We start from the raw sequence: 17,674 nt of genomic DNA, 5'->3' as shown, positions 1-17,674 counted from the left end.
CGTGGCAGCAGAGTAACTGAAACCGAGACAAAACAGAACAAGTTACAACAGAGCACTTCCAATATTCTCCTGCACGTACATATCACAAACCTGGTGTCCCGCTATGGATTTGGACTCCGTCCTGCCTGAAATACAATGACTTCCCTGACATCTCAAACATACTGGGCAGTTTCCACAGCCATCGGTTTTATGATCTTGCAGACTTAAGTGAAGTTAGTTAAGCAAATCTTAAATTGTTTGATATCAGATTTAAACTAATCTTTTAATAAGCACAACGGCTTGGTTCCCAAGCTGGCGCTCTAGCATGTAAGAATGATCTTTGTTCTTTGCTTTCATTTCATCTTGGCTTGTTTATTGCAATGTATCTTAGAGGTCCTTGAGCAGGACTAGTATTTCCATTAAAACTGATCCTAAATTCATCTCCCAGGACTTTAAACCCGACTAAAACCTTACACATATTTAATTTACAATGAGATCACCACATTGGAAGATACAGACAGATAAGGTCTTGCTGCGTTTTCAAAAAAAGTACAGCTGTCGAGATAAAAATCATACTTAAAAAATATCCCTAAGTTACTGCTATTACTTTAGATGATTAAACAGAAGAGAAAGTTAATAATCAAGTATACAATAGAAAATACTATTTGAATACCACTTATGTTTCACGTGACTAGGATGATGAAGGTAGGTGGGCTATTCATTTTTTGTGCCCTACGTAGTTCAAATCCTATTTATGACTCCAAATTATCAAGTCTTCTTAGTTTTGCAGTTATGTCAGAGGAATATTACAGAAAAATGATTTACCTTGAAAATTAAATAGACTACTCACAATTGGTTCTCAAATCTTTCTCTTCATCCCCTTCTCTTAATTGTAATGAATATGAGAAATGGGGGAGATACTTTTTCTGGCTACTTGAACTACGGAAGATATTTCCATCACCCTCTGCCTGCCATAAAGCAGAGAATCATATAATGTCCTGAGCTGGAAGGGACCCGCAAGGATCGAGTCCATGATTTGGGGCTAAATAACAAGAAAAAAAAAAAAATTCAGTAGAGCCATCTAATGAAGTGAATGCTGCTGGGTCAGTGCTGTGTAACATATTGTCAGATATCAAGGAGGAATGTAAACAAGTATATAAAATGAGAAGGGGGACAGATTTTTTCACAGCATGGGATGGAATAAGCTAAATCAAAGTGATTTAAAGCAAAAAAATTAATTGTGATTTAAACCAACAAGCAGGGAATTTGCATTTAAATAATTGATTTTAAACCTCGCTTTTTCATCTGTGCTCTTTGGTTAGTCAATTCCCATAGGTCGGGAATGCTCTGGTAAGTTGATTTGCAGCTTATTATCATCTGTACTAAAATAGTCATTTATGTTAACCAGGAGATTACACTATATACATAAGTAATATCAGTATATTCATTTCAGATTCTACTAGACAATGGTGAATGATGGCTCTTATTTAATAGACAATTAACTTTTTTGTGATTTGTGTCAAGTCACTTTCTGATGATGTACCTGGGAGTCAATCAAATTGCAGAAATCCTGCATTTTGAAATCAACTTGGTTAGTAAAATAAAGCCAAGAACACGTAAGTACAAGAGAAAGCTCAGGAAAGTTGCTAAGTAATCCCTTCCTTCTGTTTGAGGAACCTTATCTCTTCGTGCCATAGGTGTTAGAGAAACTTTGCTTTCGATCCAAAGAGTTGGAAATGTTTTTGACTGAACTCTTGAGGCCGTCTCATAAATAGACTGCATGGGGACTCCAGCACTCTGAGTGAATGCTGTTTTCATGCTCTGTAGTGTAAGATCTAAGTGCTCAATCTATTTAATTTATTGAAAGGGAGGTTAAATATAACATAAATGATCACTACGCAGAAATACTGAAGGGGAGGCATTTTGCAGGCTTGGCTCCTGAAATCTATCAAAGAAAATATTTACCGTAGTATCTAGAAACTGAAATTGGGAAATTTCAGACTTAGGGGAAAGAAAAGGTATAATCTCTTTAAATGGTAAAATAAATCATCTCTGAAGAATGTAACAAATTCTCCACAATGTGACATTTTAATTCTAGGTTAGATGCTTTCGTAAATACAGTTGTAAAATTAATGTGGCGGACCCAAATTGAAATTTAGTTTGATGCAGAAATGTAGAAAGTCTTGGAGGGCTCAGGCAAGGAAACCAAACTTGCCCTTTTTGGCTTCATACCTAAAAATAGAGGATGTGCTGCTTTCAGCTACTGTCTGAAGAAGCACAAGTTGCACGGTCAATCTGCAGAGAAGCTTCCAGCATGGCAAGAATACGTCCTGCAAGGCTGTTTCCTTAATACATTTGCAGGTTTCCCAGTTTGAAGACACGTTACATTTAAGACAGATGCTCCTGTGAAACAATCACCGGTTTGCTCAGTGCCCTCCTCCCAGCCACAGCCATGCGGCTGAACTCATCATACTGCCTGAACTCATCACACAGCCTGAACTCATCACACAGCCTGAACTCATTTTTGCAGTTATTTTCTAATGCTCTTACTGCCTTTCCAGCCCCACTCCTTTTCTTGACAAAAGCGCATGTTTTTCAATAATACAAGGGGTCCAGAGAAAGTCTTGGGAGTCTTAGCTTTCCTTAGGAATCAACGTTTCTTACCAGCAAGATGACTGAGCTTTCTGATCTACACTCAACCATGTCACCGGTGTCCCGCCTCAGTGTCTGACAGTCTGCTTCTGGTCACGGCCAGCTTTTCCACCAACACACAGAACAACGTGTCCTCAAACACAAGATTTCTCCGAACAAGGCTGCCGTTGGCAAGGCTGTGATTTACATTAAGACAGACTTCCATAAAATCAAGCTCAAAAATAAACCTATGAACAAACAAAGCAGCTTCGGCTTCGTATCTGTTCCATAGCTCCATCAGGAAAATATTGTGGATCACACCAAGAAAACAGGCGTTAAAAAAAAATTGAAAAATAAAAACGTTTTTCTGGCTCCCTCACCCTTGCCCTGCTCCTCTTCCCAAAAGAAGAGGTAAGAGGTATAAGAATCAAGCCATTCTCCTCCTAAGCAGGAGGATTTAACACTGCTTAATACTAGTACTCAGCACTATTTAGCCGTAGCCCCAGGGCAACACGTAAGAATTGAGTGCAAAGAACTGTATCTCTCTTGCAAAGCCTTCCATTCTGTCTTTCCCACTTTGCTGCTTTTCTGCAGACAGAGCAGCACAAAGCAGTTCGAGATGAAGACCTGCCACTCTCCTGCCACAGCCACTTATCATCTCATTCAGACGTTTCTGCCTCTAGAGGTTTCCAACCCACCGCTACAGTGGTATTATTTTACCTAGGAACTGAACTACAACACTACTCATCTGGCCACTCATTAAGCCAGTCACATACAAAGCCTTCCTCCAAAGGATGCTGCCTCCTGTTTTCAGCTTTTAATTAAAAATATAACCTTACACAGGAACAGATCCTATACTCAAAGCAAAAAGGGCACCACTGAGCTCAGTGAGACCAGGACACTGGATTTGTTGCTGTATCTATTAAAAAGGCAAGCACACTTGATACAGCTGAATTCCTCAAACACGGTCAGTACAGACATGTCACCTGAATTTGGCCCATAATATACAGGCTTAAATTAGCAGCATCGGAGAAAGACAGAAAAATACAAAACAAAAGGGCAAAACAGCGATGATGTTTCAAAGCTTAGATTTTTACAATCCAGAAGTTTTGGATGCTGCAGGCGATTTGACTTCCCCTTGACACGGGACAGTGCCTTTGCAACGGGACGGGGCAGTGACGAGGGGGCACCATTCACAAAGCTATTTGGCAAGTGACCATGCCTCCTCCTTGCCCAGTGGGGAGGAAGACCAAGGCGCTCCTACTCAGCGCTCATCCATGCCCACGCACGCTGGCGTGACGCCTGCTGGCTTCCAGGTGAGCAGCAGCTCCACCGTGTCCGTCCTGGCTTCTCCTGACGCCGCACAGATCCCCCCTCCCTGCTCACCCAGCGGAACTGGCTGCAGCCCCAGCGCTTCCCTCTCTTTCCACACCAGAGCGGCAGGCAAAGGTCACATCCTCCTGGACTCCACACGATATTGCAAGAAGAATTTGTTTCCCAGCATCTACAACCCTCCTCTGAAGCCTCTAAGTATCTCTTATTAAACTGGACCTAAAGAGCTAAGCATGCAGTTAAATACCGCATCCACACCAAATGCAGCTCTGTAGTTTGACCAAGGTGAGGACAGGGACAAGGGCAAGACATCATGAACTAATACTAGACCGCTGGGGAGAAGAAAGCTGCTCTTTGAGGAAATACTACCTCTGTATTTCTTTCTACCTTTTTTTTTTTTTTTTAAAAATTGTTTTATTTAAATAATGCTGCCCATTACAGTAGTATTCATGGATCCTCCACTGAGAACAGGTTGGCAAATGGGTGGTTTTTACCTGGATTCCTCTACGCTCCTGGGCAGTCAGCCATGAGAAGAAAAGAAATCACTCATTTCCATTAGCGGCTGGCAATGAGACTACATCTCCTTCTTCTGGATTTAGACTTCACTGTTGCAGTCTAGTCATTTGTGACTGCCAGGGCTTAATTACTGCAGTAACATGAAACTGCAAAACTCACAAAACCGAGGCACAGAACGCAGCAGCCGCTTGCCGGACTGCAGGCACTGCCCAGCAACATCTTCCCAGGCACCAAGAGAAGTGACACTCTTCACACCCATCTCCAAAAGCTTATGGCATGCTTGGATGGCTTCCTAACTGGTGAGTCCCAGCCAGCTACACGCTCAAACCTGTTATAGGAGCTGGAGAGTCTTTTTTCAGCAAGTTAAATGGCGACTTTGGGAAGAACGCGGTGAAATTCATGATCTGGTTCGGACAGACCTACTTTAAAAAAAACAAAACTAAAACCAACCCAAGAAAAACCAACAAAAAAACCCCTACAAAAATGCAAGGTACAGAGGTGAACAGTACATACACCTGGGGACGTGCCAAGGATGCAGCAGGTTTGAAAAGTAACGGGATAGAAGGGATACAGAGAACACTGCTGCACAGAGCAAGGGCACGGCCGCACCTGCACTCGTGTGCTCACTTCTGCTCATCCTCGCTTGAAAGGAACGCCGGGGAAATAAAAGGAATTCTGAGTGATGGAAGTTACTTTACTGGGAAATTTCTGTTTTATAAAGACTGAAAAAATAAGTTTGACTAGCTTGAAGGGAAAACTAACAAAAGGAGACACGATACAGGAATAAGAAAATTGCTGCAGAGAGTTATACTGGACAACGATTGCTAATTTATTCTTGTAATTCACAAGGAAGCACTCAAGAAGAGTGTGCATAATTGAACTACACCTAACTAACCTGCAAAAATCACTGCTAAAAACACGACAGGAGACAGGAGTGTTGGAGGACCACAAAAAGGATGGCTATTTACCCAGGAGAGTAAGAATATCCGCAGTCCATCAGGAAATACACTGCTGGAGCACAAGCTTTTGTTAGAGAAACCAGTTCCTGCACAGGATGAACTTCCAGAACGACGGCTGACACAAATATCATTTGAAGGCAGTAACTAAACTACAGACACATCCTTTGGTTTTGAAACCATGTACACTAAAAGTGCCTGCAACGTTCCAACAACGTCTTGGGAGACAACCTTTATATATACATTTCCAAAAGCAAGATATTCTTTGTATTTTCATCTGGAATTGGACAGAGTATTATATATTTATCCATCTGTCTCTCTGGTGACACCTTTGAATGTAAATAGTTCAGTGGAAAAAGAAAAAGAAGAAAAAAACCTATTTGATTTCCTAAATGCCAGCACTGCTTCACAATAAAGAATCTCTTCTTGCTTGTAAACAGCTATTTTTGCTTTGATTTACAAATTATCTTGCTTGTAGGTCCAAGAAGTGGACTGGGCAACCCTTCTAAGGTCTTTCCCATCTCTGTAATTCTAAAGTGGAAATATTTTTCTATTTTTGCTTTCCTCCCACCGCTTCCCACTATCTCTCCAAGCACCCTCTCACTCCCATTTCTGGCTTGCTAAATCTTACACTCTGTTATTAGAACTCCCGTAGAAACAGGACTGAAATCTCTGAAATGCTTCCTTTTTGTTATGCCCCACTGATTTCAGACTAGAATTACTCTTCGTTGAGTTGATAAGGATTAAAAATTAAAACGGAGCCCTCAAGAGAATTCGCTCTCATTTCCACAGCACTCGGTGGGGGCGCAGAGATGCTTTACTGGAACGGGACTGCCAGTCAGATGCTCTTTGCAGCAACACTGGGACTTCAGTAGCTGCGGCTGCTGTCGTGGAAGCTTTCCACGGAGCGCTCTGTCAACGCCAGCTAGGATTATATCACTATAAACTCAGTCATTTATGCCCTGCTACAAGTTGTTATAACTCTTGTAGAGCCAGTTTCCTCAATGTCAGGTTCTCTACCTATGGATCATGACTCTTGCTGACATGTTCAACGAGGGCGCTTTGTTCTTTTTTTTACATTCAGAAGTCCAAATTAATAGTACAGTTATAAAGATGGCACTAAATCAGCAGCAAAAGGTGACAAGATAAAACGTGTGTGCAGGGGGCCCGTCGCTGTACCTGGGTAAGGATGCGTACTGCCTCTCCATCCCCTCGAACTGCAGACTGTATGAGCTCCCGTCCGGAACTTTTCCAGGCACCTGTGGAGAGGAGAGTAGTTAGAGATGAAGATCAATTATGCAGCCCAGTCACTAACAGTGCTTCTCAAAAGGATAAGCGGAGAGCAGATGATGCTGCAACACGCCAACATCGACAAAAGAAAGGCAGGGGCTCAAAGAAGCTCCAAATCCCATACAGAATCTTATCACTGCTAACAAGAAAGGCTTCTGTACCAAAGAACTGTTCGGAACAGGTACAATCTTCAGAGTCTTTTCCTCGTCCGTGTGCCAGCCAGGATTCTGTCCCTCCCCGGCTGGCCTTCCTCCTGCAATTCAGTTACATGAAGACATAATCTAATTAAGCAAGCACACCCCTTCTCATTCCCGTGGTGTAACTACCTGAATCCAAGCTAGCATCTTAGTACCAAGTTTGCTGCTTTTTCTCCACTTGTGTGTTTTGCTCGAGTATAAAACGTGACATAAACAGGCTTTGCTTTCACTCTTAACACAAATCCAGAAACTTTCTCTAACGCCACCGCAAAGCTAAGTACCCAGCTGGGAGTTAAGTGCATTTATCATGCTCGGGTGCCACTTCCGAAGCGAAGCGTTAGTGCACTCGGTCGAAATGCCAGCACGCTACTCGGTTTGTTTTCAAGGTGGCAACCGGCGTTGGCTGGAGAGCACAATTCTATCAGGAAGGCTCCAACTCGGGCACAAAACGGTGAACTTCAATGCTTTTAGCACACGGGAGCTCTCCCAATTTCACTCACTCAATGCCTGCTGATGGCCCAAAGTGTTAAGAGCCTTGTTAAAATGGAGCTATTAGTCTTTTCCTCCATAAATGCAGGAGGCTCTGACTGCCTTCAGTGTTTCCTACATTAGTATGTATTCCTATTCCGGTGCTGCTAGAATCAGCAGTTTTATAAAGCAATATACTAAGAGGCCATTTAAAATCCCTTTCTCCTTTCACAGATTAATAGCAGAAAGGAAGATTTAATGCCTTTTCAAACATTTTTAACAATTCATTAAAAAGAAAAGAATAAATCACACCAAGCTTTCGGCAAATGCCCGGTTACAAAAAGAGAAAACAAGGATTAACATGTTTTTCACATTCTACAGGTTAGAGTACATTTCTGTCAGTCCTGCAATTTACCCACGATACATCATTTTCACTGAAGACACGTAAAAGCTTCCACAGTGGGAAACATTGTGCACTCAGATGTAGTAGGTCTTATCTACCTTTGCGTAACATTTTTGTGTAAAATTTCTTGTGGACTCATTACACGAGCCAAGTCTGATGCAAAGAGAGGCACTATCCCCTGGAGCTACTAGGCACGCTTAGGAATTATTCCACACAAATACGGTTGTGCACCTTGCCACTCACTCAACATCCAAGATACTCACAAGTGAAAAAAATTATTTAGCACAGGCCCCTTGCTCACTCCCCTTTATCTGACTCAAAACAGAGAGGAGCCCTCATGGAACTGATGGCCACAAGAAATAGCCACCTCTGATTTGAAATGGCCCCCGTTTTAGTAGTGCTGTACTTTGGATGAGCAAAAAATAACAATAATTGCCCTGCATTTCAAAAAGAGGGCAGTAGGCTAAATGGATCATTCATTCATTTTTTTTTCCCGCTAGAAAAAGTGACACGTAGAGAGGATTTATAAAGATAGAGTCACTCAGGCTGAGAGTCACGGCCACTTTGGCTGTTCTTACACCGCTAATTTGACCAGGTTGATAACTCCCCTTAATTCACCAGGTGAGAGAACAGCCTCTGGCTTTCTGCTGTTTTACGAAGAAGAACGAGGGGAAAAGAAATGATTGTATAATTTGGTTTGCGCAGCACAAAAGCCACATAGTATATGGTCTACCTCCACAGCAGTAGACAGGCTATTAATTAAGTGCAGTAGCAAGATGCTTACGAGCTCAAGGATGCTCGTGGTAACTCCGTGCAAGTGTCCTGGTGCTCACTCTCACACCTCGCAGGAGGGACAGCAGCCCGTCCATGTGCGAGAACACCAACAGATTCGGAATTGCGCCAGCAGCGAGCAGCGCTCTCAAAGCTTAACCCGGTACTGGAACGTAAAAAATATTTACATCGCGAGGCCTTTTTGCAGCCTGAAACCGTCCCTTTTCCGATGGTTTCCTACAGACCAAATAGAAGGCGATACCCCCCGCCAGGTCTGTTTGTATATATGATTTGAGAGACAGTTGCCATAGAAACACCCTGGCGGCGGATACACAATTTTGCTAATTTGGATCCATCGAGCGGCTGAGTCTCCACACCTTATGTATATATATATAAACCCCCCGACACTCCGGAACATCGTGCTCGGGCTCTGTGCAGCTAATTAAAGGCTCAGCCATTCCTCCTGCTTTCTCTTTTCCATCTGTCCACGTGACCCTGAAAACGTATCATGGCTCATACAACATGAAGACAACACTGCCCTGGTGAAGAGAGAAACTGCAAAAATGGGAACACCTCCCTCATCAAAGTTATTTATGCTTCAGAGAGAGTCAAAGCAAAGGGTTCCTTGCTGTCTTTCGCAACAAACTAAGCTAAAAAACGGCGTGAAAGGTACTAATTAACAAGATCAAAATATGCCAGCTTCTCCTCCTTCCCGGAACAGGACGTATGCAGCTGGCCCTCAGTACAGGTGCGGAGGTTTTAATAATCACTAAATATTTAGCCACGCAAACAATAACCTTAATAAAAAGGATTAAAACCTGTTGTATCAAGTCGTATCAAAGCCAAATGGCCGCTGACCACGAGGTGACCAGCGAGGCGCGGGAGCCGATGGAAGGTGCTGAGTCCATATCGGAGGCGGCTCAAAGAGCTTTTGAGACCAACATCCCAATCGGTAAAGAGAGAACACGACGGCAGATGAAATCCATGTTTCACAAATGTATGGTAATGAACTACAGAAAGAATGATCCAAAACACGCTCCCGTATTTTTAGGGTTTAAATTAACAACTTAAATAACAGCCATCATTATGAAGAGATAATCTCTTAGTCTAGAGCGGCCTCAACTAACAAGCAAAACATGAATATGCAAAAATAACGGGGTAGAGATAAACACAGAAACAGCCATCATCCCATCAGCGCAATTAAAAGAGCAGCATGCTTAAATTGAGGAAAGGAAATGCTATCTTTATCGAAAAACAACAACAAACAACTCATGAAACTTAACCGCTGCAAAGTATCGGTATGGCCGAGCCCTTTGTAGAATGGAAAATTAACAAACCGGATCCGCATACGAATCGAAACAACTACCATCAGGTCAGCAGAAGACAGTAAAGTCTTTGAGAGGTTGAAGAGTGTTTCAGAAAGGCTTTTTTTTTTACATAGCTCGTAACATTTTTGTTGTTCAAGTCCTTTTTTTTTTACCTAATAACTTCCATTAGCAAGCAAGATTTCTGCAATACAAATATATCCCTTCAGATAAAACCCTATGACACCTCTGCATCTTTAACTAAACCCCCACCAGTACCAGGTAAATAAACTAACTGTGGGGTACTTTGAAGAGTTTTCTAATACACGATGGTGATAAGCTAGCAGCAAATATCTCTAACCTGCCAATTCTCCTTAGGAAAACTTCCCGAGGAAAGAAAAAAAAAAAAAAGAACAAAAAACGTGAACATGCACACGCAGATCAAGCCAGAAACAAATATCTTAAGAGCACTCGAATACCCGCAAATAAATTCTAAGGCAAACGCAGGGTATACCTGCAGACAGGTATCGTGAAATAAGTCCATGATATGGCTACAGGAAAATTCCGGGGCTGCAGAGGCACAATTATTTAAGAGCAGAAAAAGGATTTACTTCCACCTGAAGCTTGAGACTACCTTGAAAACCATGCAGAAAAGAGCAAGAGGCCAAGTTTTTTTCCCAGGAGACGCTGCGTTTCACTCCTCTCACCGGCCTTACGCTGCCGCCCTCCTGGAGCGTTTGTAAAAGGCTAAAAGCCTTGCAGCGAGCAGGAAAGCCTGCCTTGCCCCTTCCCTACGGATCCAGGTGTTTGGGGTTGGACTGCCATTGTGGAACGAACAATAACAACTACAGCAATCTTTCTGAAAGTTTAAGCTTCGTGAAGCCAGCATCGAGTTTTTCTTGCGCATTCGCAGGCAGCTCAAGGTGAGAGCCTTCCCTCACCCTCTCCTCTCCTACAGGTATTTTATTTCGAGCTGCATACGGAAAACCTTGATCATCTTTGCACAGCCAGTTTGTTAAAAATTTTGTTTAAAGCTTCTTAACTCACTATAGAAAAAACACCGCTCACAGTCAGAAGTTTCGCACTCTTAAAAAGGAATAATACACAGTGGGTGTTGTAGTCAGGCTTATTCATTTTCCACTTGTATGCTAAACGTCTCCTTTGCCCGTTTGATTTTTATTTTTAACCCTTTGTTTTACCCACTTCTGAGCAATAAGCTTCCTCCAGACATTTCAGTTACCAGAAGGAAAATGAGGAGCGTGTGCTGCCCACTAGATAGTAGCAATAGCGTAACTTCATCAGGGCTGATGTGATTTTAGCTACACGTCTGCAAACCCAGTGCAAAACGCTGCCGGCTCCACCGGAGTCATGCCTGACTTACTTAAAATTATGGGAGATCAGGAAGAGCTTATGGAGATAGGAGTCCTGGGACTGCGTACGCCCAGTCGAATCACTTGAGCTTGCGCATTGTCATTTTTCCCCCCATAAAAAATGGTGTGATACCACTGTTGAATTTTCTATGACTGACACGCACGAAAACACAGGAGCCATCCCAGGAAGGCTGCAGAGCAAGGCACGTGCTCGGCCATCACCCGAGCGCTTTGATAATACCACCCAGTTCTGATTTTTGCCTGAAAGTCTGCGTATAAACATGGCACATAGAACTACTGCATGGCTTAGTGCATTTTTCAATAGTCTTGTGATCATCTGTTAAAGGACTTGATTCAGATGCTGGTTTGACCTCTGTCCTCAAAGCTCTTCTTTTGTCTGTGAGCGTTTCTAATCACATGGGTTGAGATTCAGCATGCCAAAAAGAGCTGTGGTATAGCGGAATTTGCCCTTTAACCTTCAGGTCTCCCCTCTGCTGAGACACAGTTGGTTTTTGTTTTCAATTAAGTGAAAACTGAAGAAAAACGGAGAGAGGTAACAGTGGATTTGTTCCCCACCCTGGTCTCAATGTTTCACACGCAGGTGAAGCACCAAAATTCACCCATTTAATTTTTTTTTGCATTTCAACAGTCTGCCTGGTTTTAGGGACTGCAAGCGAAATTTAAGATCGCAATTTGACTCACACTGTCTTTAGCTGTTAAAACAAAGGTGGGCTATAAAAGGCTATGAATGGGATGCTCCATGTGAAATGGAGGGAGTTGATTGAAGGGGTCTTCTTAATTCCTTACTGCTGTGATATCCTAATTATCCCGCCCTCCAAGACCTTCAGCATTTCCACAGAAAACATGTTTTCCTCCATCCAGCTTTTTTGTGGTTTGCATCAAAAGGTAAAAATTAAAAATTCTACCAGTGTCCACAATTCAAAAGAATTTTCCTGATGTTTTCCTTACATACACAAAGAGGGATGTATTTTGCTTTCCTGGTTTTGCAATGAAAGTTGAAACAGTTATTTTGCGTTATTATAACACTCATCATTTCTCCCTCTAATTTGGATGGTTTTTAATAAAGCTCCATTGATTCCACTGAAAGAAATCCCTCCTGGCAAAAGCAGAACACACACGCTGATTGCTAAATATGCAGCAATTATCATATTCAGCAGCGCACTTTAATATCTTATTTATAGATGTATCTATCTATAATTTGCTTTAATTAAGTTGCATTGATTTTAATGACAGAAGCAGCCTTCAAAGGGGAGTCTAATGTTATATGAGCCTGTTGGTACTGTTTTACCATTGTCTGGATATAAGACAGCACCTTTAATACTTCTTTTTTATATTCTTGGTTGTGCTTTTTTTCACTAAGTGGTTCCAGCGGCAAACCAAGAGGATGTTCAGTGGGAACTCTCAAAGCCACCTCCACCGCTGCAGGAAGCATTTTCAACTTCCCTGTCACAAACTTGCTTGTAGGACAGTTTTCAGGAATAAGAAAGGAAGCTGGATCTTCCCAGAAGGTCCTGAGAAACCCTACATTTTTGTTTCCACTCCATTTTACTGACATCTTGGGAGTGTAATTGTCAGAGGTTCTCAAATCACGGTCTGATACTTTCAAAGTTTGTTTTGGGTAGTCTGGCAACTCATTTAAACTTTTTCCTTTTCCTGTCAACAGAAAATACAGGATAAATAATTTGGGAAGGTGAATCAACAGGTGGCTATAGATGCCTGTTCACAGCCTAGTCACCAAGTCATGATCTCGTAGACTCCTGAAGTTCTGTTTTCTGGGCTCAGTCACAGAGAACTTTGGTCCTTCTCTTTGTTAAGCACAGACGCACTTTAAGCGTTTTATACCAGTCTGGTTCCAAGATTATTCTAAAGAACACGCGCTGCTATTAGAACTCTGACTAAGTTTGTCAAAAAGCATCTTGAAGAGCTGAAGAAAGGTCTCGCTGCACTCCTAGGAGTCTCGCAGCCTGGGTTTCTGCTGGGTGCCACCACGTACCTTGGCCCCGATTCAGGAAAGCACGCTAAATACTGATGAGGGTGGTTTGTTTTATTTTCAATAGCATTTGATTCCTCTTGGAGGCATTCCCAAAGCTGACATACACCTGCATCTCTCAGAGGCTGCATCTCCTTCTTGGGTGAAAATATGCAGGAAAAACATTTATATCTCTGTATCCTGAACACGTCTTCATGCATTTGAACACAGCATTCTAGTGATGATGACCTCGGCATCTCCCCCTCTGAAATAACCCCGTAAGATATTACTGATTCACATCAATTGAGGATCTATCTCAGACACTATTGAGGTAGCTTTACGACATTACTTATGCAGATCTTAACGCATCGTTCGCTGATAGTACTTTTTTTTAAGTGAAAAATAACTGCTGGCTTTTTAAATCACCGTCTTTTGGAATATATCAGCACTAATTTTATAAGAATTGTTCACGTTAAAATGCAAGGGCACGATCTCAAAGGAAAAGTGCCAAAGTAGCTATGCAAGTACATTTTCAGTTTCTGGTCATCATTTTTCACTCACTGATTATTGCTTAAGTGTTGATTAATAGTTATGTTCATGCTGCCAGAATGCATTTCCCTTGGGTGAGAAAAACATCCTTGTCTAAAGGAAAAAAGAAATAGTAATCAAACCACCCTTCCTCTTCTCCGTAAGAAACACCAGCGCACGCTCCAGAGTCACTGATCATCTCGGTTTTGCCGGTGAGTAGTTTTGAAAATTTTCACTGAGGAAATCAGCTGTGTGCAATCGGAACGCTACTTGGTCAGTCAGATTGCTTGGCAAATAAATGCTCCCCTTCTGTCACTCTATACACGTACGTGACACATACACATAAATGTACATGCCTACAGTCACTGTCCCTTCTCCCCATGCAATGAAGACCAGAACAGTGATAACAGCAGTGCTCCATGCTGGAATTAAGCAGGGCTGATTATCTCAGGATTTACTTTTCCCCCTCCGTAATGCCCTACCTCTTGTTCAAGGAGGTGAAACTAATGGTTTAGATTTAGAGAGAGCGGAAAATTCTCTTTAAAGGCAATAGACTGAGGGAAATACAAACACAGATGGGAACTTTAAAAGGGAAACAGGCTGTTCCCATAACAGTTTAAAAACATGGCAATTGCTATAGCTTAGTAGAAAACAAGCTCTCAGCATTTGCTGTATCTTGCAACACTAAGTAGAGAGAAAATAGCAAAGACGGAGGTGAAGCCAAAACTGCAAAGTGTTTTTGCACAGCCCCACAAAGATTATGTTCTGCTTTCTGAACCCCAGCTCCGCGATCGGTGCTGGAGGACTATGGTTTCTTGTGACCATGCAAAATGAGATCATTTCCTGGCCTGTGTCCGTCTCGGTGGGTGGCTTCTTTTTCCATTAGTCGTGTAATATGTTTTGGTTAATTCTACCTCTTAATTGTCTTTAACGAGCACCAGATTTGCGACACCCTCACGTGCAAACCTATTCTCAGCATAGAGGCAAACAGAGGCACTTGAGCTGAGAGCAAAACTTAAAAGCAGCAAACACAAAAAACCTCAGCACCCATCGGCATCCATTCTTCCCAACTGCGAGGGGCATTCCAATCGCTTTTCCACTGAACCAGGCCAACATAATTAACCTCCTCCCAGCCACTAGAGAGAAGAACAACTTGTCGCTGAGATACACTTGTTACGCAACATACAGCATACATAATACATACGTGTGAATACATTTCTAAAGCACATCTCCTATAGTTGTTCTACAATTCTGTGCACAATTCCTTCCCCCATGAAACCAGTCCTCTGCCTTAGCCTGTTTGAAACTTGGCTGCTTCTTGTTCCTCCCCATCTTGCATTCTTTGCTTCTCTTCTCACTGTAATTAGTTTACAAGACTACTTATCCAGATGATTACTGCTTTTAAATGACAGTCGTCTTTTCTTTTACTCCAGTTCATTGTTGTGTATCATTTTGTCTTGCTATCTGAATACCCGGTTGTCTAAAGCATTTTCTCATTATGTTATCTCCTGATATAAGGCATTTTGAAATATTTCATGAGAGACACTGTATGAAGTAAATTGAATTGAATTTTCTCTCTAAGTCAGGGGCTTTCAGCATCTTTCTCTAGCTAAGTCAGCAGAGTTCTTGGCACCAATGCCAGGGTGTAATGGCCACGCTTTGCAGCCCAGCTATGAGCCTGTGCTCTTTTTCAGGAAAACAAAATGACAGTGTCAGTACCTGGAAAGCAAACAGGAGACAGATCAATATTTCCATTTATGATGAGAATGGCAAACCAAAAATGTTCGGGGTATTTTTGAGCTTTTTAACATACAAATTGAGATAATGCTATTTTGCTTTATCTCCCCACATCTGGTGTTGGCGCTGAATGTGTACGCAGGAGGTATATGCATGTGTATGTCAGGGAAGGAAAGAGGGAGGGAAGGGGAAAATAGCAGGGCATGGAACTAAATTGCAGAGCAAGTAGTGGAAATAGACAGTGAAAAGCTTCCTGCAGGCAGGCGGCTTCACGGGGGAGAGCGAGCCTTTCATTGTCTATAAAATCATGCCTTGCTGGAGGTCCTCGGAGTAGAAGGGGTAGCGCCTAGAGGCAGTAAATCTCTCACTGTTGTATTATTACATTCTGAACGCTTAGCTACTATACAAACCGGCACACTGCTTCAAGAGAAGAAAAGGAGGAAGAAGGGAGAAAATGAACAAAGGGAAGAAGGGAAGGAGGCAATAAAATTGGGAAACGGCCCCCTGCCACAGATCTCCCCAAGAATACTTCACATCAAAGAAAAACAGCAAAGAGTAAATTGTCACGGAGTTAAAAGTTAAGGGCAGCTCCTTCCATTGTGATTTGACATCTCTCTGGAACACTGCTCCTAGAATTTGAATGGTTAGTCTGTAGCGCAGGGTATTAAATCCACCTTAATCCTGTTAAACGCAGATGCCACTAAAGAGAGGCACTCTCTCAATGGCATCATGACAAAAACTCTCCTCGCTGCAAATTCAATATGGGTAGCAAAAAAAACCCCACCAATATCCCAAACCTGGATTAATACTGAGCAAACAACATCAGCATAAACAGGCTTAGAGAGAGGAATTGCTTTCCATATGCTGTGGCATCAGGTTCCTCTGGATCTACAGACACCAGCCTGTAAATGTTACAGATATTGTTTCTCCTGCCTGAAATCGCTGCTGGGTGGCGACCTTCTTTGCTTGCCGATACCAATTTAGCAGTTGGTACAGTTTCTCTGTGATTTGGTACTGTCTGTTGTTTGCTGGTACCAGATGGATACCAGATGGGCAATTGTGGGCAATGGCTCCTCTGTGTTCCAGCCCCCAAAATCGCTGCCTATAGGGTCAGTCTTGTCAGTTGACTCCTAAATGGCACTTCAAAGCAGCATTCTGAAAAACCTCAACATCTGTTCCTTACTCCTAATGACCTTAGAAAAGTGTTGCAGACATACTTTCCTTTAGCCAGGAGTTACTGTGCAGGAAAAAGACAACCTTGCAGATGCTCACAGCTGTCAAACTCACTCCTGGCTACTGGCAGCTCCAGAAGCCACCACCTCATCTCTGAGAGTCAGCACTGCAGGAGAAGTCTAATCGATATACTCTTTTCTGTGGTAGCTCCACAATGCAGGAAATCAGAGCTATTTCAAGGCGTTTTTCAAACAGTACGTTCAACAGTGAAGTGGAAGAACAAGAAAATGAAAAACTTTGAAAGGCAGCAGGGATACCCAAGGGCCAAATGCAAAGCATGGAAGGAAAGCAAGGAGAGAGAACGTGATGGAAGCGATCTGTTTTAGGTATTAATTTGTGATCGGTCTTTCCAAACATTGACCTGGTTATCAAACTATGGACAGGAGCTGAAAGGTCAGTTAATGGTTTTGAATACTGCCTACTGTAGGTCCCTCCTGTGTTATTCTATATGACTGCTTCTGTTTCTGAGAAAGGGAAGAAAGTTTATTTAGGACAGTATAGGAGCATTTCAGTAAATTCTCTATGCGTGCTACAGCAGAACACCGTCTACAGAAAAACACAGCTGACATCAAAGCATGTTCCCCACCCCCTGTCTTGCTTCATGGAGAAGTTATGATAAACAGGTTATGTGTTCCCTAAGGTTACCATGGAAACTCATTCTTTTCAGGCCATCATTTGCGAAGGTAAAATTTGCATTAAAATGTGATGGAATCTGATTTTGTGCATGTGTGTGTGAAACTCAAGTGGGGTCATGCTACCACGCAGTATAGCTATTATTTCAAACCCAGGAGCATATGCTTAAGAGAGAGATCTATTAATCCGTGTAAACAACTCAGTGACCAAATTACAGTTTAATTGCTAACCTGACAGGTATCTTCCTAGCAAATTAAGAGAAATACTTTGAAAATTAGCTTCAAATGCAAATGTAAATGTTAATACTGATCCACTGGTGGGTACCACTAGATAGTA

General features: G+C 42.3%; 1 protein-coding gene across 4 annotated transcripts in view; it reads right to left on the bottom strand.

Annotated features, from left to right (window-relative positions):
- PARD3B (par-3 family cell polarity regulator beta) overlaps nt 1–17,674 on the bottom strand; it is a 377,310-nt gene that overhangs the window by 22,947 nt on the left and 336,689 nt on the right. For all 4 annotated transcript variants that reach the window (XM_065637273.1, XM_065637270.1, XM_065637271.1 and 1 more), the window contains one exon: nt 6,594–6,673. In XM_065637273.1, coding sequence (XP_065493345.1) covers nt 6,594–6,673 — 80 coding nt within the window. The remainder of the gene's footprint in view (nt 1–6,593; nt 6,674–17,674) is intronic.

Source organism: Caloenas nicobarica, chromosome 6 (assembly GCF_036013445.1).
Source record: "Caloenas nicobarica isolate bCalNic1 chromosome 6, bCalNic1.hap1, whole genome shotgun sequence".
NCBI classification, from domain to species: Eukaryota; Metazoa; Chordata; class Aves; order Columbiformes; family Columbidae; genus Caloenas; species Caloenas nicobarica.
The sequence above is the reverse complement of the archived record's forward strand: the minus strand, read 5'-3'. Positions and strand labels throughout refer to the sequence as shown.